This window comes from Myxocyprinus asiaticus, chromosome 26 (genome assembly GCF_019703515.2).
Source record: "Myxocyprinus asiaticus isolate MX2 ecotype Aquarium Trade chromosome 26, UBuf_Myxa_2, whole genome shotgun sequence".
In the NCBI taxonomy this organism is placed as follows: domain Eukaryota; kingdom Metazoa; phylum Chordata; class Actinopteri; order Cypriniformes; family Catostomidae; genus Myxocyprinus; species Myxocyprinus asiaticus.
The window spans coordinates 41,828,045-41,853,593 of NC_059369.1; the positions used below are offsets into that span (position 1 = coordinate 41,828,045).

Consider the following 25,549-nt stretch of genomic DNA (forward strand, 5'->3'; position numbering starts at 1 on the left):
ACAATCCATTTGCATTTTAAGGACCTACTGAGCTTTTTCTTCAAATGTGTTCTGCTGAAGAAAGCATGTTATACACACCTGGGATATCATGAGGGTGAGTAAATAATGAGAGAATTTTTATTTTTGGGTGAACTATCCCTTTAAAATCTGACAACATTGGTATCATAAATTGTGCGTCTTTAGCTCAGATCACTCTAAAAGATGTATATGTTTAAGGCTGGTTCAGCTAATGCACATGCACATTCTCAAGTTAACTGACATGCGATGTCTGTATCTAAAAGGTGATTGGCTCTTTTACCCGTAAGGCGGGACTACTTTTTCTACACTCGCCATATTGGGTGTTACAATTTCTCCCATTTATTTTAATACAAGTGCTCAATCTTGGGGCTAAACAGTCTCTGTCAATGTCTTTCTTTTAAGCATTATACAGTATAATGCAATTTTATGGATATGAGAACAAATATTTGGTTATTACTCAGTAACAGAGAACAACAGTTTTATAAATTCATGGTTTTATATAATTATCCATATTTGTTTTTGCATGAGGCATTAATAAACCTTGAAAATTAGTGACACATTTGCGTATAATTCATTGAACCGCATTTAAAAAAAATGATATGCTCTGAGGTATTATTGAAAGACCTCCTGCACCAGTAAAGGCTGTTAATGTATATAAATGGATTGTAGTTGTTTTATAGTCCTTCTAAACATCTAGATCTTCAAAGTTATTAAAGAAATATTCTTTTTTTTTTTTTTTAAAGAAAAGGAGGGTCGAGTCGATTTTCTGTGGTAATCAACATTATGCCACAAATGCTAAACTTGTATTAAACCCTGAATATTCCTTTAATTTATTAACAAATTATCTTAAACTATGTGGACTATACAATGTTTAATCAAAATAACTGATGTCACTGCAGTGCAGACTAATCCTTCTGGCTCTTGTGTCAGTCCTCACCCTGGTCAAATGGTGTAATGCTCATATTTCTGAACTCTTCCTCCAGGCACGCCAGAGCCAGACAATCCTCCTCATCCTCATCAATGTTCACAGGTTCAGGCTGCTCCACCGTCTGGATCTCACTGATCTCCTGGGCAGCATAAGATAGTGGCCGGCAAAACGACCTGGGACGATAACTTCCAGCACTCGGGACGCGAGAGGGGCTCGGGGGACTTCTGCTTAAAGTGCCTAGAAAAGAATGAGAAAAGGATGAGAGATGGGCAAGAATACAAGCTAATGTGTCTGAGAGAAAGAAGAGATTTTTGCACGTTCCTATGTGGTTGCTAAGTTGTGCTGAGTGGTTGTTAGCACGTTAACATGCGGTTGCTAGAGCGTTTTGACTGTTTGCCAGAATGTTGCTGTGTGGTTAGCAAGGTGTTTTTAGTATGTTGTTATGTGGTTGCTATATTGTTCTGGGTGGTTGCTAGCACGTTTCTATGTGGTTGTTAATGTGTTCTAAGTGGTTGTTTTATGTTGATATGTGGTTTCTGTGGTGCTCAGGATTGTTGCTAGGGCATTGTAATGAAGTTGCTAAGGTGTTCTGGATGGTTGCAAGGTGTTGCGATGTGGTTGCTGTTTTGAGTGATTGTTGGCATGTTGCTATGCAGTTGCCAGGGTGTTCTGGGCTGTTGCAAGGCATTGCGATGAGATTGCTAAGGTATTCTGAGTGGTTGTTAACATGTTACAATGCTTTAGCTTGGGTTTTCTGGGTGGTTGCCTGCACGTTGCTGTACAGACATAAAGGTATTTTGCGGGGTTGTTAGTATGTTGCTATGCAGTTGCTAAGTTGTTCTGAGTGGTTCTTAGCATGTTGCAGTGCGGTTGCAATGGTGTTTTGAGTGGTTGTTTGCGCATTGTTATGCGGTCTAGGGTGTTCTGGATGATTACTAGGGCATTGTAATGAAGTTGCTAGGGTGTTCTGGGTGGTTGCAAGGCATTGCGCTGAGGTTGCTAAGGTATTCTGAGTGGTTGTTAGCACATTCCCATGTGGTTCCTAGGGTGTTCTGGGTGGATGCAAGCAGTTGTGATGCGGTTGCTAAGGTGTTCTGAATGGTTGCCTGCACATTGCTGTGTGGATGGAAATGTGTTTTACGGGGTTGTTAGTATGTTGCTATGCAGTTGCTATGGTATTTTGAGTGGTCGTTTGCACATTGCTATGCGGTTTCTAGAGTGTTCTGGGTGGTTACTAGGGTGTTGCAATGAAGTTGCTAGGGTGTTCTGGGTGGTTGCAAGCCATTGCGATGCCGTAGCTAGGGTGTTTTGCGGGGTTGTTAGTATGTTGCTACGTTGTTGCTAGAGTGTTCTGGGTGGTTGCAAGCTGCTGCAATGCAGTTGCTGAGGTGTTCTGAGTGATTCTTAGTATGTTGCTATGCAGTTGCTAGAGTGTTCTGGGTGGTTGCATGGCATTGCGATGAGGTTGCAAAGGTTTTCTGAGTGTTTATTAGCACGATGTCATGTAGTTGCTAGGGTGTTCTGAGTGGTTGTTAGCACATTGCTATGCAGTTGCTAAAGTGTTCTAAATGGATGTTAAAGTGGTTGTTAAAGCATTGCTATGCGCACATTGCTAGGGTGTTCTGAGTAGTTGCAAGGTGCTGCGATGCGGTTGCTGAGGTGTTTTGAGTGGTTGTTAGCATGTTGCTATATGGCTGCTAGGGTGCTCTAGGTGGTTGCCAAGGCAACGCTATGCAGTTTCTAAGCTGTGCTTGGGGGGGGTTTGCTAAGCAATCATAAATCGGATCGCTTAGCAAACACATACCTATCTGATTTCATGTCTGTAGCACAAAAGGTGCAGGCGAGTTACACACCAAATTTTAACACTAAAAGGCACTTTGTAAAAACCCCAGTGGCAGACTGGCCATTGGGAGAACCGGGACTTTTCCGGGTGGGCCGGCCTCGAAATGGGGCCGCATGGGCCGCAGCATTATGCAGAACGCGCCACAAAACGGCGCCGTGATATGTGGAAGGGGGCATCGATATGCAGAAAAGGACAGCAAAGTGATGTTTGCTTAGCACTAATAACTGTGACTACTGAGAAGAAAACAGAGCTGGAGGGGGAGAGAAAGAGAGAGATATTAAAGCAATTGACAGTAAAGCAAACACCGAAATACAGCACTGGGATGGGGCGGCTTAAATTAGCAGGGTCAGAATTATTTGCTGTCACACGCTGGCCTAGTCAACTTCAATCAAACTGAGCTCTAAAAGCCCCTGATCCTGAACACACCACCACATAACAAAAATACACTCACACACTTCTTTCTCTTCCCAATCTTTTGTTTGTTTTGTTCTTTCTTATATTATTACCTCGCACCTTTGTGTTTTTTTGCACATTGATATGATTGATATTCAACGGATGCTAGCGGTTATAGTGTACTGAACTCCAACAGGAATGTTACACGTTTAGCAAGGGTTTAGTAACTTCATTGTTGTGAGTTGCTTTTTGTTAGGAGCTTGTGGTGTAGTGAACTACTTTTTCAAAAGTAGCAGCACTATTTCAGTGCATTTAGTATCTGGTTAGGCCATAGTTTTTTGCGCTGAAATACAGCACACAAAATTGGTGCAACTGTGTAGTGAATTTGCCCAGAGTGGCTCGCAATCGAAACACCACTAGTGTTTCGCAGAGGTGACATAGCAGCAGCGCTCACATATTAGCTTATATCACTTCTCAAGGTTTGGGCTCAGGAGCCGATGGCTTTCCGTATCCCCCCGAGACACACTGTTCAATCTAGCATGTCTAACCTGAAACAGCTCCATGAGATATAGAGAGAAGGAATGGGAGAGAAAGACGAGGAGGAAAGAGAGCATGGAGGGATATCTGACGATTTGAATTGCACCAGCAGAAATCAGGGCTGTCATGCTGTTAAACAGATTATTTTTCCCTCATCTGCAGACCTGCGAGTGATGACCGGAGAGACGTGAAGAAGAGATGTTGAGAGGTAGAGAAAGAGAGTGAGACTGATAAAGCGAGCTTGCTGAGCTGATCCGAGCTGAGCTGAGCGATTGAGGAGCGTGCTGTTGGCCGCACTCCCGCACGCAGCAACACACAGTAATCTCTTTATGAAACCTCTGCTGGTGCAGAACGCTCGGGAATCAGTTCGGCTTTAATTACGGGCCCGAGCCAGTAAATCACACCACTGCCCAAAGTTAGCATGACTCCTCTACATGTTATGCATGTTTTCTTGGATGTAACACAGAGACCAGTGGTTGGTGCAGACTCTATGTAAATGATTGTTTAGTCATGCCAAAGATATGACATTGGACAGGCTTAACAGGAAAAATTTTGACACAGACTCAGCCTTATAAATCTGGATTAAGAATAGTTGCTTTGAAATGTACACAGTAGGAAAGGTAAGAGGAGAGTGTAAGGTTTTATTTTATTAAAACTAAAATGTTACTATTTTTTCCAAGTGTTTAACAAGGGCCTAGATGTGCTAAACATACCATAGAGGGTAGTAAGTTTTACTTAACTTTCTCTTAAATATTGACCTTAATAAGGGAAGGCAGCATATTGTATTAAAAAATCCTGTCATAATTTTCTCACGCTCTTGTTGTGTTCCAGACCAGAGGTTGCGCTAGAGAAAATCTTTATACATCAATCTGACGGACTGAGTTGTAAAATTTCCGTCATGGTTTATTTTTATCCATCATACTTGTTTTAATTTTATAAGTACTACATTCAGTGGCATAGCATTCATTATAATGCCATATACATGACAGTGGAGAGGCTTAAATGACTCCACAAGGGCAAGTCTGGTGAAACCCAAGGAGTTCTAGGGGGGGAGTTCTACCTGTCAATCAACCAGTCCTCTAAAACAAGATTTTTTTTACTTTGTTACATGTAGCTTTTAAAGGAAATAAATGTCCAACTGGAATATTTGAAAATGTGCATACATACAATACATGCACAATTTCACTAAACTCTTTCAGTGTGCACGATATCACAAAAAACTGTCACATGAGAAGCATACACATCTCTCAAGCTCTATTGCAGGTACTCCTCTAAAATAACTGACAATCCTGCTCTAAACATAACGTTTGCACTACGTAACGTTATATTAAATGCAAGTAATTGGTAGAAGTTTTTGTACTTTAATTTTGTTATTGTACTTCTTTGCACTTTATTCAAATAAAGTAACACACTAATCATGCAGTAAAACACTAACGTAATGACTGATGTATGCAGTCATTAAAGGGATAGTTCACCCTAAAAATGAAAATTGTCTCATTATTTACTCACCCTCATGCCATCCCAGATGTGTATGACTTTCTTTCTTCAGCAGAACACAAAAAAGATTTTTAGAAGTATAACTCATGGGGACTGCCATTTTAGAATCACATGACCAGCTGAATACTACTCGCTTAATCTCAGTAACCGTCTTGTTATTGGACACTTACTCTTGGATTACATTAATCATGGCTGATTGTGAATAGTTAATTTCTACAATGGCATCTGTAACTGAAAACTATTGATTTTGAATGATGCTGCATCCACACCACTAGGTGTCAGTGTTAATCCAAGATGACACAAACAAAAAGTTACTCCATGCACATTTAAGTAAACATTATTTCAGGTTCTTATGTAGCCTAATTATTCAAGGAAACAGTCCGTAATAAATTTAAGAACAAAGAAACAAATTATAAGGAAGAGAGCAAATAAAAACAATTGAACAAATATACAAATGAAGGAAACAGTGCTTTAAGTTTTTAAAAGCAGTATGAAGTATAAGTGGGCATTCAGAAATTGAAAAAAGTAATTAAATGTAACATGCAACTACTTAATTTACAGTACTGGTCTTTACTGTATGATTATAATACATTAACACTTTTTAAAGCTACTAAAGTTATCTAGCACTCTATTCTCCTTTCCTTCTGGCCTCTTAACAAGATCAACCAGTGTTTGTCTTGCGATCGACATAAACAGCACAACTGGCACAGAGTAACAGATCAATCTTTGTTCAAAATGAAAATTATGATTAATTGGATAATCATTTTGTTTTTTTGTTTGTTTTTTTACAGAGCCCTAATCGCTCTCAGCATTTTTATTATTTTTATTTGTTATTAAAGAATGTCTACTGTTGTACAAAACATAAAAGTCAAATACGAATTATATTGATTACTTGAGAAACACAGCCTCTGTGATGACATTGTGCCATAGCATGGTGTGACCGCAGGAGGGGTGCTCCTGATTGGTCGACTGTGCACCATCGCAGTGACCAGCTCTTCATCTGCATGATGGTAAAGACTGCTGCTCGGTCTCCAGAATTGCTCACCTACAGCTACAAAGACCATAAAACAAAAGCAAAGAGAGATGTTCAGTGAGCACTCAACACAGTGGAAAAGCACTATTAGAGCTAACAACTGTTTACAAGAAGGTCCATGAGTTATTCTACTTTACAGTTCCAAACATTCAGACAGAAAGAGTAAAACCTCTAACAACTTCCCAGTAGGCTAATAACAGACCTTACATCACAGCTGCTTAACTTCAAAAGCAAAGAGGGCCACATTCAAGCCGCAACAGTTGTTAAATGCTAAATATATCTAGAGTTATCTATATATCAAATATCAAATATATATGAACACATTTAGGTCCAGTTTCATTTAATTTCTGTAGATTCATAGCATGCAAGTGAATGGGTGCCATTTTGACGCTCCAATATACACAAACACAGCGAAAAAGTAATCCATATGACTCCAGTGTTTTAATCCATATATTCAGAAATGATATGATAGGTGTTGGTGAGAAACAGATCAATATTTAAGTCCTTTTTGCCAAAACATCACCAAAAACACAAGAAGAAGAATGTGAAAGTGAAAGTTAAAGTGGAAATTGACTGAGCAGGGAAGAGAATTTATAGTAAAAAATAACTTAAATTTTGATCTGTTTCTCACCCACACCTATTATATTGCTTCTGAATATATGGATTTAACCACTGGAGTCATATGGATTACTTTATGTGATTTTTGGAGCTTTAAAATCTTGGCACCCATTCACTTGCATTGTGGGATCAAAAGAGCTGAAAAATTCTACTAAAAATCTTCGTTTGAGTTGAGCAGATAAAAGAAAGTCATACACATCTGGCATGCATGAGGATGAGTAAATGATGAGAGAATTTTCATTTTTGAGTGAACTAATACTTTAAACAGTAAAATTTCTTAACGAAAATAATTAACTAATCTCAAAACTGTTTTGGCAACAAAATATCCAATTATGAAAGCTGAAATAATGTGTTACATCAGATTGCAAGTAACTATGAATGTATCTCTGAGCCACCAAACACTCTGCGCTCGACATGCAGTGATTTTCCATTTCTTAAGCTGTCAATCATGAACATCACAATTACAAATTGAGAGCTCAACCAATAACCATATAGAGAAGCTGGACTTTCAGGAGGGACTTTCACGAATAGCCCTCATAAGCACGGCGTCAATGCCTCCTGTCCAACAAACATAGATTTTTCCACCATTGGAAACTATTAGTGTATGTATTTGCCATAGACTCAAATCTGCTCAACTGGCCTTGCGTCTATAGATTTCTATGGACATATTAGAAAAAAAGGTAACACTGTACAATAAGGTTCCATTTGTTAACATTAGTTAATACATTAGGTATCATGAACTAACAATTAACAATAGATTTGTTACACAACTTATTCATCTTTGTTAATGTTAGTTAATAAAAATACAATTGTTCATTGTTAGTTCATGTTAGTTCATAGTGCATTAACTAATGTTAACAAGTACAACTTTTGATTTTAAAAATGTATTAGTATATGTTGAAATTAACATTAAGATTAATAAATGCTTAATAATTATTGTTAATTGTTTGTTCATGTTAACTAGTGTTGTTACCAATGTTAACAAATGGAACCTTATTGTAAAGTGTTTTAGAAAAAAGCAGACTGTGTTTAACCAGAGGTTTTCAAACTTTTTGATGCCAAGGACCCCCAAATATGACAATCACCTTGCGATGGACCCCCTCCCAAAATACAACCACAATTCTGAAAAAGCTGGGACAGTATGGACAATACTAATATAAAAAAAGGAGTGATTTTTAAATGAGCCCTGTGCTATATTGAAAGTGCTAAAACAATGCATTATTTGAAGTTTTACCTTGTGAATTTAATTGTATTTTGGTTTTTTTTTTAAATACACTCAATTCAAATCAGATGATTGCAACACGCTCCAAAAACGTTGGCACAGTCAAGTGTTTACTGTTGTGTAGCATCAACTTTTCTTCTAAAAACAATTAAGCGTTTGCGCACTGAAAACACGTTCATTAAGTTTAGCAAGCAGAATTCTCCCCATTCATCCAATATGCAGGTTTCAGCTACGCAGTTGTACAGGGCCTTAGTTGCCATATTGTGCACTTCGTAATGCACCACAAATTCTCAATTGGAGACATCAGGACTGCAGGCAGGCCAATCTAGTACCCACACTCTCTGCTTACACAGCCATGCACTAATCCGGGCAGTATGTGGTTTGGCAATGGACAAACAAAGGTAATAAGCATGAATCAGGTAAAGAAACTCCCAATAGTAGGAAGTCATTCGAGCAGAACCCCCCCATCCCCCCTTGGGGTTTGAGCAAGCAACAAATTAGTTTCCAGGCCTGAGCTTCTGCCAGAAAACCACATTGGCCCAACACACACCCAATAGCCTGAAATCAAGGCACGCAAGCAGTCTCACACGCAGTCAGTGACTGTTTGAAGGTTAAACGTGTTGCTTCCATCTGCATCTTAACCGCCCGCTGTAATTAAGCCTTTTTCTGGTCGAATACCCGCTGTCAGTGCACGTCAGGGATTACAGATACAGAGGCAGGCCTATAAAAACACATCAACTGTGATGTGCAGACGAAAAAAAGTGGAAAAAGAAAGAAATTTGCAGGAAATTGATTGAGAGACATGGCAGCTAATAAAACAGAGGCGTCATCAAGGCATTTTGTCCTCCGTTTTCATTAACCTTGAAGCCCAGTGTACCAAACAGACCCTTGATGTTTTACGGTATATTATTTAACAAGCACCTTTCCTGTTTTTAGAATCCACATATTCAAATAAAGGCTTTAAACAGCACTGTTTAAAGAGAAATATTAGTGTTTACTCTCAGGCTAATGGCCTCTCCAAGGTAGCACATTAAAATTGAAGAGCTATAGGATCATGCCAGAAAATAAATGAATGTATAAGGGACATTATTTGCACTCAACCGTGAGCTAGCAGCTCTCTTCAATGTTAAATCCATCAAAGCATGGAATAATTAGTTATTTAAATAGCATGCACTGCACAAATGCTCTGTTAAAAGAGCTGTCTGTAGTTTTCATTAGTGCGTGATTATATATTTGTGTTGGAAGAGCTTAAGCACGGCATTCAACATGTCTTGCCTGTAAAATTAAAGCATAATGGATGTGTTATTGCATACAATGGATGTTATAACTGACAGTAGGTATGAATCGTATTGCTTCAGAAGACATGGATTAAACTACTTGAGTTGTATGGTGCTTTTTGAGGCTTGAAAGTTTGGACCCCACTGACTTGCATTGTATGGATATATTCATATCATATCTCCATCAAAATATATTGTTTGTGTTCCGCAGAGGAAAGAAAGTTATACAACTTTGAAACAGCATAAAGGTAATGTTAAGAGAATTATTCCTTGAAGCTATTTTGTGAGGAGCTACAATTTTACCAGACACTTATAATTGAGTATAACTTGTGGCAAACCTATAGGCCATCCAATGTAATCTTTCACCCTAATCCTCAGCAATCAGAGATACAGTATACAGTATGGCTTTGTTTTGCCAGAACAGAATCCTTATCTTGTTCGTGTACAGACCTAGAGAAAACTCTCTGTGGTTTTGTCCTTCTCTAGGGGTCTGAGCTAGAGTTAAGCTGGACTTCAGGGGTTCAGGCTTCAGTCCCAGGGTGAGGAACCCCTCCAGACCCTGGTCATGACCCAGATGGATGTGCTGTCGCTGGGATACAGAACAAAGTGCCTGCAGGGGGGAAGAAAAACAGTAAGAAAGACCATCACTCAAGTCAATTTTTTTGCATGTATCAATGAATTCATTAAAAAATACTGGGAAAAAAAGCAATTTATACAGACAATGACCCGAATATACCTCTTTTGTGATTAACATGTTTTCAATTTCCGTATTAAAAAATATATATATATTATTGATATTTTTTGTGGAGCTAAGGTAAAAAAAAATGTCAAGGTGGATGAACCACCCTAAGATTATAATAAGGAATAAAACTAATTAAAAGGCTCAAATTCTTGAAAAGACTTGTGGAATTTTTCGATGTTAAAACACTTTCTCGTATCCCATTTTAATATGCAGTCAGATAAAAGTAAGCCATTGGTAGAGTACACCGAAAGGTGGAACAATTTTGTTTTAAAATATTATTCATGTTTTTTTTTTTCTCCCCAATTTGGAATGCCCAATTCCCAATGCGCTCTAAGTCCTCGTGGTTATGTAGTGACTCGCCTCAATCTAGGTGGCGGAGGATGAATCTCAGCTGTCTCCGCATCTGAGACGTCAATCCGCGCATCTTATCACGTGGCTTGTTGAGCGTGTTACCGCGGAGACCTAGCGTGTGTGGAGGCTTCACGCTATTCTCCGTGGCATCCACGCACAACTCACCACGCACCCCACCGAGAGCGAGAACCACATTATAGTGACCACGACGAGGTTACCCCAACGTGACTCTACCCACCCTAGCAACCGGGCCAATTGGTTGCTTAGGGAGCCTGACTGGAAAAAAATATTGTTAATGTAAAAAAAAAAAAATAAAAAAAAAAATAAACATTAACAAACATGCAGAAAGCCATTCTGTTGTTGAAAACAATAAAACAGGAAATTACATCACAGAAAGGACCTCTGTAGAATATCAATATTACATTTCTTAGAACTTAACATACATGTTTTTAATATTTTTAATTTTCATTTAATCATCTCGGACAGTATTGTTTACAAGTACTGATGAGCACTGGTGCCGTTTCTCTTATGCATGTTAAATTATTGAGGCCAAATGTAAAATGTCAAATTTGTAAGTGGCATATGCATAGACATTTATTTTATTTTTTTATTTTTTTTAAAGAAATTACATATTTTTAACCCTGAAGAGCAAATGAGAAACAATTATGGTTTGATTATCTCCCGGCTGGTTTGGAAATGGACAATGAGGCAAGGAATGAAAAAAAAAAAAAAATTATAAAATCTGCAAGTAGTAATAAATGACACAATTTTCTGAAAGCCAGACAGAAGAGTTGAGATAAGGCTCATCTCTGATAAAACATTAATTTCAGGTATTTAATATAGTTCATTTTTTTCTCTGTGTAACACTATTAAACTCTGATGGTCCATTTTCCACTTGCCCCTCATGAGCTGTGTGCTGGGGCAGTCTGTGCTTTTTTCTTGCTATTAGCACACAGCAGGAAATCTGCAGTTAAATTAGATACGAGTAATATCTAATTGATCAGGTCTTTAGTGTCCAAGAGTTTCCACAAGGCTATTCAATTTGAACCATAGAATTCTCTTTTTTCTAGTTCTCTCACTCAGTTCTATGAAATTTCCAGCGGAGAGGTCGGGAATTCTCTCATTTCTCTCAACATATCAATGGCTGCATTTCCTGCTGGCAACAAACATGCTAAAATGGCCACCAACGCAACTATTATGACTCAAAATTACTAATTCTAAACAGTGTTGGGGTAATAAAAACTGTAATCAGATTACTTTTTGGAAGTAAAGCCAAATGTACGCTGAACGATTGTTTTGGTCCTTTATGATTGTTGCTTGTCATACTGTATGATATGATCCAATGAGATCTTGGACTGAAGCCATTGCACACTGTGCAACATTATGTCAGACTGTATGATACTCATTGTACATGTTTCTTATCTGGCGTTCGTAGCAGCTGTCACACTGTATGACTGCGACACAAAATTTCTGACACTAGCAGAACTTCATCAGAGGCTAAGATTAATCGCAAAGGCAATTAATCCACCGTCGGTGAACAGGCCACACTATGCGTTCCAAGACTGTTCATTTTCCCCTATAACAAGATGCATTTTATGATCCACAAAATTTGTCTGAGATTGCAAAATCATGGCCAAAATCATAAAGTATGAACCAGGCTTAACTAAATTATTGCTTTAAACTTTGAATTTACACTTGACTGAGTGAATCTCACAAAACCTGTGAAGAACATGTCCATGTCAAATTTTAATCCAAACTTAAAAGACAAGAATTTTGGATATATATTTCTTAAAGAAATTTTAAGGAGAAATATTTTTAGAATCACTTCTTTTTTTTTTTTTTTTTCACATTTTTGAATGTTGAAAGCCTCTGGTCACTATATAATTTCATTTGATGGAAACAAGCAGCTCTGAGATTCTTCAAAACATCTTATTTTGTGTTCCATACGGTATGTGGGTGATTCTCATGAAGCCTGTCAAAAATATTCTGGTCATACTCATCTTTAACCCCAAATCAATACAAAAAAAAAATAATAATAAATGTAGTAAATGAAGCCTTTAATTAGGACCATTAAGATGTTTTAAATTGTGACATTATTTTCAGGATACTTTTTACCCCACAATTCTTATTACTGTAATGCATCCAAATGTTTTACTTTTACTATTACCATTGTTTTCATCGATGGTCCTCATTAATGAAACACTGTATTTTTTTTTTTTTTTTTTAGTATTACATTAAAAAAGATGCTGTTGTACAATTATAAAAAAAAAAAAAAAAAAAAAAACAACTAATATTTCATTATTAAGGGAGTACCAATATGATGTATAAATGCTTTGTGATTTAAAGAATATATCACTTTCTTTTTCGCATTGCGGTAATGATAATATCATAATGACCATCTTTTGTCACATTGCGGTAATGAGAATTGGTGGGTAAAATAAGTAAAATAGATGAACTGTCATGAAAATAATGTTACTGTATAAAAATTTAAATAGCTTAATCTTGATCTTCTTAAAGCTTCATTTTTTTCCCCAAAATTAAAAGATAAGAATTTTGAGAAATATTTTTAGAACCATTTTATTATTTTTACCATTTTTAAAATGTTAATGTGCAAATAAGATTTCAGAGCTATAGGTAGAGTGGAAAACTATGAGTGAAGAACTACTTATTTCGGATATCCCTAACACAAAAATATCGTATGACTTCAAAAGACTTGGAATATGGCGAATCTTAAAGCTTCATTCTCAATATGCAAGATCTAAATTCCTTTTTGTTTCTTTTGATTTTCAAGTAAAATAGGATCCCTATTCAATATATATATATACACTACCGGTCAAAAGTTTTGAAATACTTACTCATTCTTTATTATAATTGTTTTTTCACATTTAGAATAATAGTAAAGTCATCAAAACTATGGAATAACATAAATGAAACTAAGGGAATTATGTTGTGACTAAACAAAATCCAAAATAAATCAAAACTGTGTTATATTTGAGCATCTTCAAAGTAGTCACCCTTTGCCTAGAATTTGCAGACATGTACTCTTGACATTTTCTCAACCAACTTCTTGAGGTATCACCCTGGGATGCTTTTTAAACAGTATTGAAGGAGTTCCCATCTATGTTGGGCACTTATTGGCTGCTTTTCTTTATTATTTGGTCCGTCATCAATTTCAAAAACTTTTTTTTTTTTTTTTTTTTTTTTAGTTTTATAATGAAATAAATTAATATGGTGGCACAATTATATTTTTGTCTACAAAACTAATTTCAAACAGTTAAGCATACGCCTTCAGATCAAAAGATTTTTATGATCATGAGAAACGTTTCAGTCAAGTGTTTCAAAACTAGTAAGAAAATAAGAAGAAAATTGTAGTTTAGAAGAATCTTTTTTCTTAAGAATGTTTCGTGACTTCAGTCCATGCAATCCACGGGTCTCTGTTCACCTGAGAAGCTTCTGTAAACAGGCCCAGTTCTGTGTGCTCGTGTTCCGATTTTGAGCAGCTTGGGAAAGTGAAGTGAAGTTCTGCAGAAGGGTTCGTGGTGGGACAGGGAGAGGAAGATGTGCTCTTCTTTTCTTCTGAATCTGTGATATATCTCAGTTCTTCATCAGAGGAGTCTTCCTCACTGGGCAGCAGGCAGCAGATATCTTCACCTGCCATCTCCTCTTCTGAATCTGAGTGATGACAAACACAGAGAGGGCAAAAGAGAAGAGAACATGAGGACAGAAGAGAAAACTTTGAGGCAGAGAGGAGACGGAGTCTACCAGCAGAGGTTTGGCAGTGAGGATGCAAACATGTGCCTCATCTAACAGCTCACAGTGAGCCGCTTGGACATGTCTAGCAGCGCTGCTCTGTTCCCCTGTCTCTCCCCTGCTTCCTCTCTGCTGCCTGTTGCATTAATAATGCTTATCCTACACGGCTTGAAGTTTCCATCATTCTGCTAGTCAGCAAATACTGCAGAAACAACCGCTGTGTGAATGATGGTTCCACACTTGGGTTTTCTTAAATATTCTTACATGCGTTTGAGAGGCATGAATCTGTGTGCATGTAAATTTCATCAGTACTCTTTGATGTAGATGTGCAGGACCCCAAGGGATGATTGATATTAGGTTCTTGTCATTTTCAGGGTGTTTTTCAATTTATAATACATCCTAGTCTGTTCAAATCCAATTATAAACAAATAGTTCTAAAATCTGATAAACACACACCTGTAAGTGCACATCAGTTGAATCCTATATTTGGGTCAATGATGTGATGCTGATTTTTTTGTATGGATGTATTAAGTTATTCAAAAATACAGTACTTTCAAAATACACTTCACAATAAAAAAATAAAATAAAATTCCTTAAATACACCTCTTATAAGATAAAAACAATTCAGTTACTGATTTCAGCAGTAAAAATTAGTAGTTTGGAATGATCTTTTATTATTATTTCTTTATTTCTTAAAAAAAAAAAAAAAAGAAAAAAAAAAAAAGTTTTAGATTATTATTATTATTATTTGACCTTTTGTCCACCAAATAAAAGTCAGGTGGTGTAACCAGCATGACGGTAGTCATTCTGTCATGTAAAAAAAAAATAAAAAATTATGAAAAGGCACATTCTGTTAAGGTCAAATGAAGAAACCATGAGAAAAAATTCATTAAAAAATGAACGGTATATGTATTTTTTATTATTATTATTATTTTACTTTAAACTTTTTTAAATTACTGAATACGTTGTGTACGCTCATGTTATCAAGGCGCAAGGAAATCCTTTTACTACCTTCATTCGACATTTGTAAGTCATACAAAATCATTGCAGAATGTCATTCTTGACCAATTAGATTTTCAAAGAGCTATAAAATATGTAATTAACCTCACAATGCAAGTTGAGACATAACTATCTGAAAAAGTTTGAAAATTGATGTAACAGAAAAAGATCTGCTTCAAATGCTTTTAAATGTTTGCTTAAATTGCCAATCAATACATACAGAAAACTGATTTCATATCATGCAAACTATCTTGAGAGGGTAGTTGAGAATTATAATGCTATTGTATTAGGCATATCATGGAAACTTGCTATTAGATCTATCTATCAATACTCACACAACTCAGTCAGACTGTCAAATTTTCAGATGAAAAACTAACCCGACATGCTCAGCTGTAGAGAAAGGGTTGTCGTTTTGGGTGACCTCCGTGAGCCCTTTAACCATTTGGAGTATGGTGCTGAATTGTATCCATCAGTATGAGATGATTTAATTCCCAGGGCCATAGGGGACCTGATGGAGTCATGAACAGGCCTGGTAAGTAAACTTCTATCTGAGTGTGATCCAGATAGTGATGGTTCTCTAGGTGAAGATCTTGATGATGGAACTGCGGTCCATGGTTGAGGTAATTTCAGTTCAAATTGAGGTTTTAAATTACCAGGTCTACTGTTCACTGGGGAGGAGCACAACTGAGACCTTGGGGATGGAGAACATGGAGGTTTTGGACTTCGTTTAGGGATGAGTAATGTTGGCGATTGACATTGTGAAGACCTGGGAGATGGTAGACTGCAAGGAGAGAGGACAATAGAGGAATCATAGTCTTGGAGGACTGGATTCAACTTGGTTGTTGGGGATAAAGGAGATGTTGTTGGCAGAAGGTTTTTTGAGGATTCGTCCTGATGTGCTGCAGTACACCTTGTCCGTGGCTTTGGAGATTCACAGAGAGGGGTGGACAGCGTTATCTTAGAGGAATGTTCCACTTTCTGTTCTCCCCTTGGTGAATTTAACAGAAATGTTTCTGAGCTCGCTGATGTAGCTGACAGGTGCTGTGATATCTGAAGCCTCGTTTGAAGTGGAGGAGAAGTTTCTGGTCTTGGCAAATGTGATGAAAATTGGTCAGTCTCTTGTGATGGTGGCCAGATCTCAGTGACAGAATTATGTTCACAGCATGATCCTCTGGTCAGCTCAGACAAGGACGGTGTGGAAGTAACAACTCGACATCCAAATTCTCCATCTCCATTTTCCTTCTCTGTCCTTTTTGGATGAAAAAAAAACATGCATATCTAACACACCAACTATGATAATACTGCTCCTGTTAACAGCCTTATAAGTAGTCTTGTTGTGGCTGATAAAAATTTAAATTTCAACATAACTATATTTATTTGAGAAGGAAAAAAAAGCCACTTCAATTTGAATAGAGATGGCATTCCTACTGTGAACTTTATATTGCTTCTTGTGTCTTGCCTTGTTCTTGTATGTCTTACATTTTGTTTTCATTTTCCGGCTCAGCTGCGAAGGATCTGTGCGTTGCAACTTCTCCAACCATCTTGAAAAATTACAGTGACAAAAAAAAGGATCACAAGACCCAAAACTAAAAACCAACAACATTAAAATTTGGCACAGGAGAAATGAAGGATAACTCAGAATGCTAAAACCGTAAGCAAACATAGGATTTAGGAGTCCTTCACTGGCCGCAGTCCAGAAGTCCATTACAAAGACTGGGGTAATGGGCTTCACAATTACCTCATCTAACTCAACGATGCTTAGATAGGATTCTGCTGGGCTGTCCACTCTCCCAGCATCCTCAGCGGGAGCGATTGTGAAGAGTGAAGTGAAGTACTTGCGTAACTCCATCTGCTCAGCTGCAAATCAGAGACACCGATGAATGAGTCACATTATCTGAGAGGCAGCAAAACAGATTTATGTTCTGAGTGAAAAACTGAAACATATCAGCCCAATGATCAGCACTGCCTTACTGTTGTGAATGTGTCTCTTTACTCATCTACATGTTTGAAGATAAGGCAGTGCAGAAATTCAAACAATTATGATTTAATAATTTAAAATCAAAACACAGAGTGACAGATCTCCAACTAATAACACATGGTGCTTCATGAAGATTCATTTAATAATTTAAGATGAATATGTAGTAAACATATACAGCTGAAGTCAGACGTTTACATACACTTAGGTTGAAGTCATTAAAACTAATTTTTTTACCACTCCACAGATTTAATACTAGCAAACTATAGTTTTGGCAAGTCGTTTAGGACATCTACTTTGTGCATGACACAAGTCATTTTCCAACAATTGTTTACAAACAGATTGTTTCACTTTGACAATATCACAATTCCAGTGGGTCAGAAGTTTACATACATTAAGTTAACTGTGCCTTTAAGCAGCTTGGAAAATTCCAGATAATTATGTCAAGCCTTTAGACAATTAGCTTCTGATAGGATGTGTACTGAATTGGAGGTGTACCTGTGGATGTATTTTAAGGCTACTTTCAAACTCAGTACCTCATTTCTTGACATCATGGGAAAATCAAAAGAAATCAGCCAAGACCTCAGAAAAAAAAGTGTGGACCTCCACAAGTCTGGTTCATCCTTGGGACCAATTTCCAAATGCCTAAAGGTTCCACGTTCATCTGTACAAACAATAGTACGCAAGTATAAACAACAAGGGACCACGCAGCCATCATACCGCTCAGGAAGGAGACGCATTCTGTCTCCTAGAGATGAACGTAGTTTGGTGCGAAAAGTGCAAATCAATCCCAGAACAACAACAAAGGACCTTGTGAAGATACTGGAGGAAACAGGTACACAAGTATCTATATCCATAGTAAAACAAGTCCTATATTGACATAACCTGAAAGGCTGCTCAGCAAGGAAGAAACCACTGCTTCAAAACCGCCATAAAAAAGCCAGACTACAGTTTGCAAGTGCACATGGGGACAAAAATCGTACTTTTTGGAGAAATGTCCTCAGGTCTGATGAAAAAATGGCCATAATGACCATTGTTATGTTTGGAGGAAAAAGGGTGAGGCTTGCAAGCCGAAGAACACAATCCCAACCGTGAAGCATGGGGGTGGCAACATCATGTTGCGGGGGTGCTTTGCAGGAGGGACTGGTGCACTTCACAAAATAGATGGCATCATGAGGAAGGAAAATGATGTGGATATACTGAAGCAGCATCTCAAGACATCAGCCAGGAAGTTAAAGCTCGGTCGCAAATGGGTCTTCCAAATGGACAATGACCCCAATCATACCTCCAAAGTTATGGCAAAATGGCTTAAGGAGACCTGAGTCAAGGTATTGGAGTTGCCATCACAAAGCCCTGACCTCAATCTGTTAGCAAATTTGATAGAAGGCCTACAAACCTGACTCAGTTACACCGGGTCTGTCTGGATGAATGGGCCAAAATTCCAGCAACTTATTGTGAGAAGCTTGTGGAAGGATACCCAAAACATTTGACCCAAGTTAAACAATTTAAAGGCAATGCTACCAAATACTAACAAAGTGCATGTAAACTTCTGACCCACTGGGAATGTGATGAAAGAAATAAAAGCTGAAATAAATCATTCTCTCTACTATTATTCTGACAATTCACATTCTTAAAATAAAGTAGTGATCCTAACTGACCTAAGACAGGGAATGTTTTCTACGAGTGGCACCTTCAACCAAACGATGATAGACATTTCTCAAAACTTAATTCACTTGTAAAAATCATGTTATTGATTACTTGTATTTTTAAGTGTGGCTTAATTGTCCAAATACATTTTGGAGTCATTTTAACTTTGAAATTTATGAATTTTCACCCTGTGAAATTCGATTTTTTAAAGGAAACATCAAATCACAATCGAACCCTTGACTTTCTTAATAAATACAGTATCCCTGGTCTTTTTGTGCACGATTCATTAGTGCATGATATACTGAAGAAAAAAGATGATGCTTCCATAATCTTTCATTAAAATGCACTAACGACATTTCAGATGATGTACTGTAAGTATAACCGCGTGAGTGTGGAAAAATAATATAAGCCAATAATAAAAAAAGTCTAATTTTTAATGATCCAATAAAATTCCAATAGATGAAATAAATGGTAACACTTTACAGTACAATTAGCTAACAGGAACTAACAATGAACAATATTTTTAACAACATCTTAAAATCTTGGTTAATGTTCATTTATAAAAATACAATTGCGCATTGTAGTTCATAATGCATTAACTGTTGTTAACATATACTAACATATGATTTAACTGGTCTCACTTTATATTAGGTGTCCTTAGCTACTATGTACTTAAGCATGTGATAGATTGTACTTAATATGTACAAATGAGTTGTAGCATTGTAATTACATTTAAAGTACCCTCAATTAATTACACTTGTAATTACACTGTTAACCTTACCCCTAACCCTAGACTTAACCTACCCGTACCTTAACCTCAGTAGCAGCAGATTTGAATCTTGTGAGAATTTTGCAGAACAAAATGAAGTTACACAGTAAATACATAATATTGTACGTATTTAATGTAAGTACACAGCAGTAAAAGACACCTAGTATAAAGTGTGACCATTTAACTTATATATGAAACTTTTAATGTACAAAATGTATTCAAGATTAATAAATTCTATAAAAGTATTATTCATTGTTAGTTCATAATGCATTTGCTAACTAATTTTAAGTAACAACTTTTAATAAAAAAAACTGTATGTTAATGATGAAATCAACATTAACCCAACATTAGCCTAATAGTATTGCTCACATTTAGTTTGTTAACTAATGTACTTATCTTATGTTAATGAATTCAACCTTATTGTTAAGTGATACAACATAAACTCTTGTACATTATTTCCCAATGATTATTCCGTTTCACTCTAAAATGTCACATTACAGAAGTTAATTGCTTCACGAATGTCGTTTATATCTTTAAACAGAAGATGGGCCAAGACAAGCTGTCAACTTTGAGAAAAACACAGAACGACTAGCCAGTAGAACCCAAATCAGATGAACCCTCAAAAAGACGACTTTCAATTTGTCAATTTCAAAGTAGGCAGAGTCAGAGTTCAGGTGCTGATGGTCTGAGTGACACAAGTTCGGGTGGGGACAGATGAAGAGAGATGGGCTGTTTCAGAAAGACTAAAGGTGGTCAGTACTTTGAAAGCTGTGCTCAACAGCTCTTCTCTCAATCAGCTGTCAGGGGGCTCCGTTAGGCGATCATCCCCCCAGCTCAGTGAGAGCTGTGTGATTACCCGTCAGGGACGCAGTGATGGATCAGAGCCGCCGGCTGGGAGACAAGAGCTGCTCTCAGTGCTGACTCACATAACTCATTTCTACAACTTTTTGAGGTGAGTGCACATGTGTGGGTCTTTGTGAGTCACACCAGCTGGCATGTACAGTCAGTGGAATTCAAAAGTCTTAATCCATATTGAAAATATGGGATACAAAATCTTCAAAATTCAAACCTGGAATTAAACAGCTTTAGGGATTTGAAAAATCCATATTTACCCGATTGACTTTGTTTTATAAATATTTAGATACATCCGCCTATGTGCTTTTAATGTATTTTGTATGCTTAACATTGTATGTTAGCTTCACTTTCACAAATTTTGTGATACTGTATATGGGTGTTTCTTCAACTTTGGGGAATATTATGTCACGTGGGTTGATTTTGTTTTAATCATTTATTTTAGCCTTGTCCCAGACCCAGAATTTTAATATTAAACTATGAAAATACTTCATAAAAATACAAATTATTACATGTTTTCAACAATGATATACAATATATATATGTCAACAATGGTGTCAGTAAGAGATGAAATATGAGACAAGTGATGTTTAAAGAGGACAGTGGAAATACAAGGTGAATATCACTTGTGAGCAGAATATTTTTATTGGTTGTCTTGTCCAATTAAGCTGTAATTTTGCCAAATTACAAAACAAAAGTGTGAAAATATGATCAAATTTATAATATTTAGGATACATAAAATGTTAGCTATGAAATCAGGGCTCACTTGTCAGTTTTTGGCTCAGTTCATCCGTCTCTGTGGGTGGAGATGTGGATGGGTCTGGTCGGCGGTAGACAAAAGACTGAGACTGAAATTCTTCAATTTGGCCTCTGAGGGAAAGAAAAAAGAGGTTGTTTCCTGTAAATCACACATAGAAACAGCTTTCCTGTTCAGATGACAAATGTACAATTTGTCTCCATTCTGATATGTAATACCAGCTTTTTACGAATCAGTCGATTCCAAATGAATAAAATCAAGGCCCTACATTGTTTTCCTGTTTCTCCCACATTTATCTATTTTTTATTTATCTATTTTTTCAAATATCCTGTTTAAACTACATAGGCAGCAACTCCACACACCAAAAAAAAATAGCACTCCTCATGCAAAATGCAAGAAATACATCCCATTATAGAAGCTCAATGAGTTGCGAATGCAATTTCATGTTGTCTTTAAGGCCAGTGCATACAAACTATATTCATTTGTCCAGTGGCAATTTCTCAGGGCAAAGCCTTCTCTGCTGGCCTAACATGCCAAATAAAAAAATATTTTTCATCCTTTCATTCTCAATCACCTTTTTGCCTATGTATTTTTAATCGCTTTCCACTCTTAATTAATCTACAAACAAATAGAGAAAAACGAAAAGTTTATCCAGTCAGAATTTATTCCTTGATGCTTACAAGCAAAGTGTGACAACTGTTTCACAAATCGCATGCCCAAAGCCCGAAGCCGAAGAAGCGCTGAGTCTGAGCTCCACCCCGTCAGGCCTTCAGAATTTCTTCAGAATCCCTCAACAGTGCAAGTGAATGAGCAACTAAAGTCAGATTGTCAGATTCATCAGCCAATCAGATTGATTTATTTGTTCTTGGTGGGTGTGATCTTTAGGATATGTCCCGGTCGAGGCCTTCTAGCTGGCCTTGAGTGACACAATCACGCTTTAAGTGATGTACGTAATTTGAAAGCGAAAAGTGTGAGATCTTGCTGACGAGTCGGCTGTCATCACTTCTGGTATTGCCGTTGAGAAAGAGATCCTTATGGATTTAAAAACCTGAGATGTTCTGCATGATCGTGTGATTGCTTAATTTATTAAACAGGAAGGGCTGATTTTCACTTCAAGTAAATTGGTAAGTGCTTTTTGCATTGTTATAACAACATCAGGAGTTTTCTAAGTGAAAATTAGGCTGCTTGAGCATTCAGTGTCGGATCAAGTTTTGAAAAGTAGTGCTGCATTCTATTCAACTCGGAAAGTCGGATTTTCCAACTTCCTACTACGAAAAGTGCAATGGAATGCATCTTGAAGTCAGAATTACAACTTGTAGGCTCGTGCAGAAATTCTCAACTCCGATTTTGGCGAGATGCAGGTGCGTGATGTCACACAAACATGTCGACATTCAGGGAGATATACAAAGTAAGTGATAAACATTCATTTTATTAAGTAATATCAATAAATGAGTTTGTTTCCACATGATATTAAAGATTGTTTAACAAACTCCTGCAGAAACAGGTGTATAAAACAAGGTAAATTATAATCTCTTTTGATAATCGTACACCTGGGGCCAGTTGCACCAGCAACTTAGCCTAGTTGTGGCGTAAATGGGCACTAAGTCACAATTTACGCACTACTAAATATGTGTTGCACCATTAAACTCAGGTAGAATGTAACCCTACGTATAAACTAAATATTTATGGAAGCCTCCGACCAGGAGTAACAGATGGAATAAAAAAGCAGACTGATATTTTATGACATCAATGAGCTCATGTTTTGCGTAACAGGCATTAATCATTTTGACATACATTATGATGTTGACATTTACAAGAGAGAGAGAAAAAAAACAACTTACTTTTAAGCGGCTCTTCAGCATGAAACTGATCTAACGGTGCAGTTTTCAGGGTGTGTCACCCGGTGTCTAGTTTCAACACATTCAAAATATATATATATAGGATATTAAAATGAAGAAATGTCTGTTTTTCAAGCCTGTTGTATTAGTATTTATTTATCACCCCTTATTTATTTTAGATACAGTTTCTATATATTGTTATTTACACAGGGCAAATATACTATTTATCAAATCTACTTTTATTACGTATCATATTTTAATGGGGATATAATTTATTACAGCTGACAGTTACATGAGCAAACAAGGTTTGAACATCAACCGTAACAATATCAAATTGAAATTCACAGTTTTTTTTAACACATCTGTGTATAAATATGAAGGCTGCTTATTGGATCAATACAGGTAAACGTCATAATATGCGACTGCGCATTACTTTACGGAGAGCTTACGACCTACTAGTTAAGTCTTGCCTTAAGAACAGGTGGTGCAACCAAATTAAGCACTGAATTAGTTACAAACTAACTAGTAGTCACTAAGCCCTTAGTGTGAACTTTAGGTCCCAATTTACCTGAGACCTTACGCACAGCTGGTGCAACCCTACCCTGTAGCACAAATGCTAGCGCTGCAGCATTGTTTATCAGTTGGATTGCTAGGAGACATCTCTAATGAGAGTTAAACCCCTGCTAAGCTAACGGGAGCATTGCAGTTTTGTTTTCTTACACGTCATCTTCCGAATATCGGGGAATGGAATGCATTTATGGTTGGAGATATCAAGTAGGAATATCCCACATCCAACTTGAATGGAACGCAGCATAACCGTGTACCCTGAAGAAATGAAATTTATTGCAAGCAACATTTAAATCGCAAATATTATTAGATAGATTTTTCCAGGTATTATAGACCTCCTTGGTAGATTCATATGAAAAATTATGATTTTTGATTGTCTGTTCGGGAAACGTTCATTTTACAAAACAGTCATGCTGCAGTTTAAATGAGGCTTGCTTGAGCATTAAGTGTCATTTCAAGTTCTGGCTTTCGTGCTTTTGATGGATGTGTTTTTAAAATGTCAATTGGTCGCTATTACTAGTTAGCTGCGACATAATGTATGATGCCCAAAGGCATAGGGTGTCTTATTCATTGTGAAACTGTGTCTTCTTAATGGCATGAATCACACTGAAGGCTTTAGACTTAAAATGCAAAGGCCCGCCCCTGCATTTGTCAATATATGAAGAGAAAGCAACATAAATTCATGTCAATACTAAACAAAAGAGGGTGAATAGACTGGATGGCCCAGACCACTTCCTGTGTGAAAGGAAATCCCAGCTCAGCCAGATTCCCCTGACCCGCAGGTTTAGTCCTCTAAACCGTTTCCCTCTCTTTACCAATGATTTACCATGCAAGCGCATTAGCAGAAAAGCTGTCTGTCCTCTGCACTCTCTACCCAAAAACAAACCCTTCCTCTCTCTTTTTCATAATACTCGTTTCCCTCCCTGAAGCCAACACTTGCTGCCTCAGCAGGCAAACCCCTTTCATCATTGTGTGTTTGTGTTTGTGAGCATATGAAAGGATTAGACACCCCATAACACACTCCATTCCTCCCAAGTATGAGCTACAGCCCTGGGCCTCACGTCTACCCTCCTCCCACAAACACACACACACTCTCTTAAATCCAGCTTCCTGTTCTGTGATTTTCCACACACCCATTTCAAAAGAAGGCAATTTTAAGGAATCACAATTAGACCCTTTTTGAATAGCCGACCTAAATACCATCGCTGTCATGGATACCAAAACATTCATAAAGCCTGAGATGCTGTTCAAAGCACTTCACTATTTTTTCACTGCTTTTGTCAAGGCTTATTCATTTCCTAGGCGAGCAAAGCTGAACAACTGTGTCAATGGCTCTGTTCCGAAACCAAATGAGCTGCCTTGTTGTCTGCTGCCTACATAGGCAGCTGCCTTCTTAGGCAGCATCCTAAGTGAAAGTAAACCTCATAAGTGACTGATTTGGAATGCTTTACATAGGCAGCAACTCCATACACCAATGCAAACAGCACTCCTAATGCAACAGGCAAGGTAGACATGACTCACAATTGATTTCAATAGTTTAGCATTAGCATGTTGTTAAGCTAACAATGCGATACTCTAATAATCATAAAATATACGTAACGCACAAATATTGGGTAAAATAGTCTACTTTCAATCAGACTGTGCTATATTTAGTAATACTTTTCTGTACTAAATGAGTTACATTTATTAATCGACTTAGCCAAAATATCTAAAAAGGAAGCAGCAGCCTAGATTTTGGTCTTTACATCAGGAATGCACCTATGAAGCTTTAAACTTCTGTCTAGGTAGGTAGTTGACTAGGTTTTGGAAAAGAGCCAGAATGTCTTTAATGGGATAGTTCACCCAAAAATGAAAATGCTCTCATTATTTATTCACCCTCATGAAATCCCTGATGTGTATGACTTTCTTTGTTGTGCTTAACACAAACTACAAAAAT

At 37.2% G+C, this 25,549-nt stretch overlaps 2 protein-coding genes across 2 annotated transcripts in view; both read right to left on the reverse strand.

The window, feature by feature from the left end:
- Positions 1 to 593: 593 nt before the first annotated feature.
- Positions 594 to 15,639, reverse strand: LOC127416930 (uncharacterized). Its single transcript, XM_051656535.1, has 5 exons — positions 15,586 to 15,639; positions 13,902 to 14,131; positions 9,817 to 9,976; positions 6,109 to 6,267; positions 594 to 1,183 (listed from the first exon to the last, which is right to left on the reverse strand). The coding sequence occupies exons 1-5, from the start codon at positions 15,590 to 15,592 to the stop codon at positions 945 to 947; spliced, it is 795 nt and encodes a 264-aa protein (XP_051512495.1). The 5' UTR covers positions 15,593 to 15,639; the 3' UTR covers positions 594 to 944.
- A 234-nt stretch (positions 15,640 to 15,873) lies between these two features.
- Positions 15,874 to 25,549, reverse strand: part of LOC127417118 (zinc finger B-box domain-containing protein 1-like) — a 43,528-nt gene continuing 33,852 nt past the window's right edge. Inside the window, exons 10-14 of the mRNA XM_051656825.1 lie at positions 21,218 to 21,321; positions 16,947 to 17,065; positions 16,688 to 16,749; positions 16,117 to 16,457; positions 15,874 to 15,989 (exon numbers count right to left, since the gene is read on the reverse strand). Of these exons, the coding sequence (XP_051512785.1) occupies positions 15,874 to 15,989; positions 16,117 to 16,457; positions 16,688 to 16,749; positions 16,947 to 17,065; positions 21,218 to 21,321 (742 nt within the window). The remainder of the gene's footprint in view (positions 15,990 to 16,116; positions 16,458 to 16,687; positions 16,750 to 16,946; positions 17,066 to 21,217; positions 21,322 to 25,549) is intronic.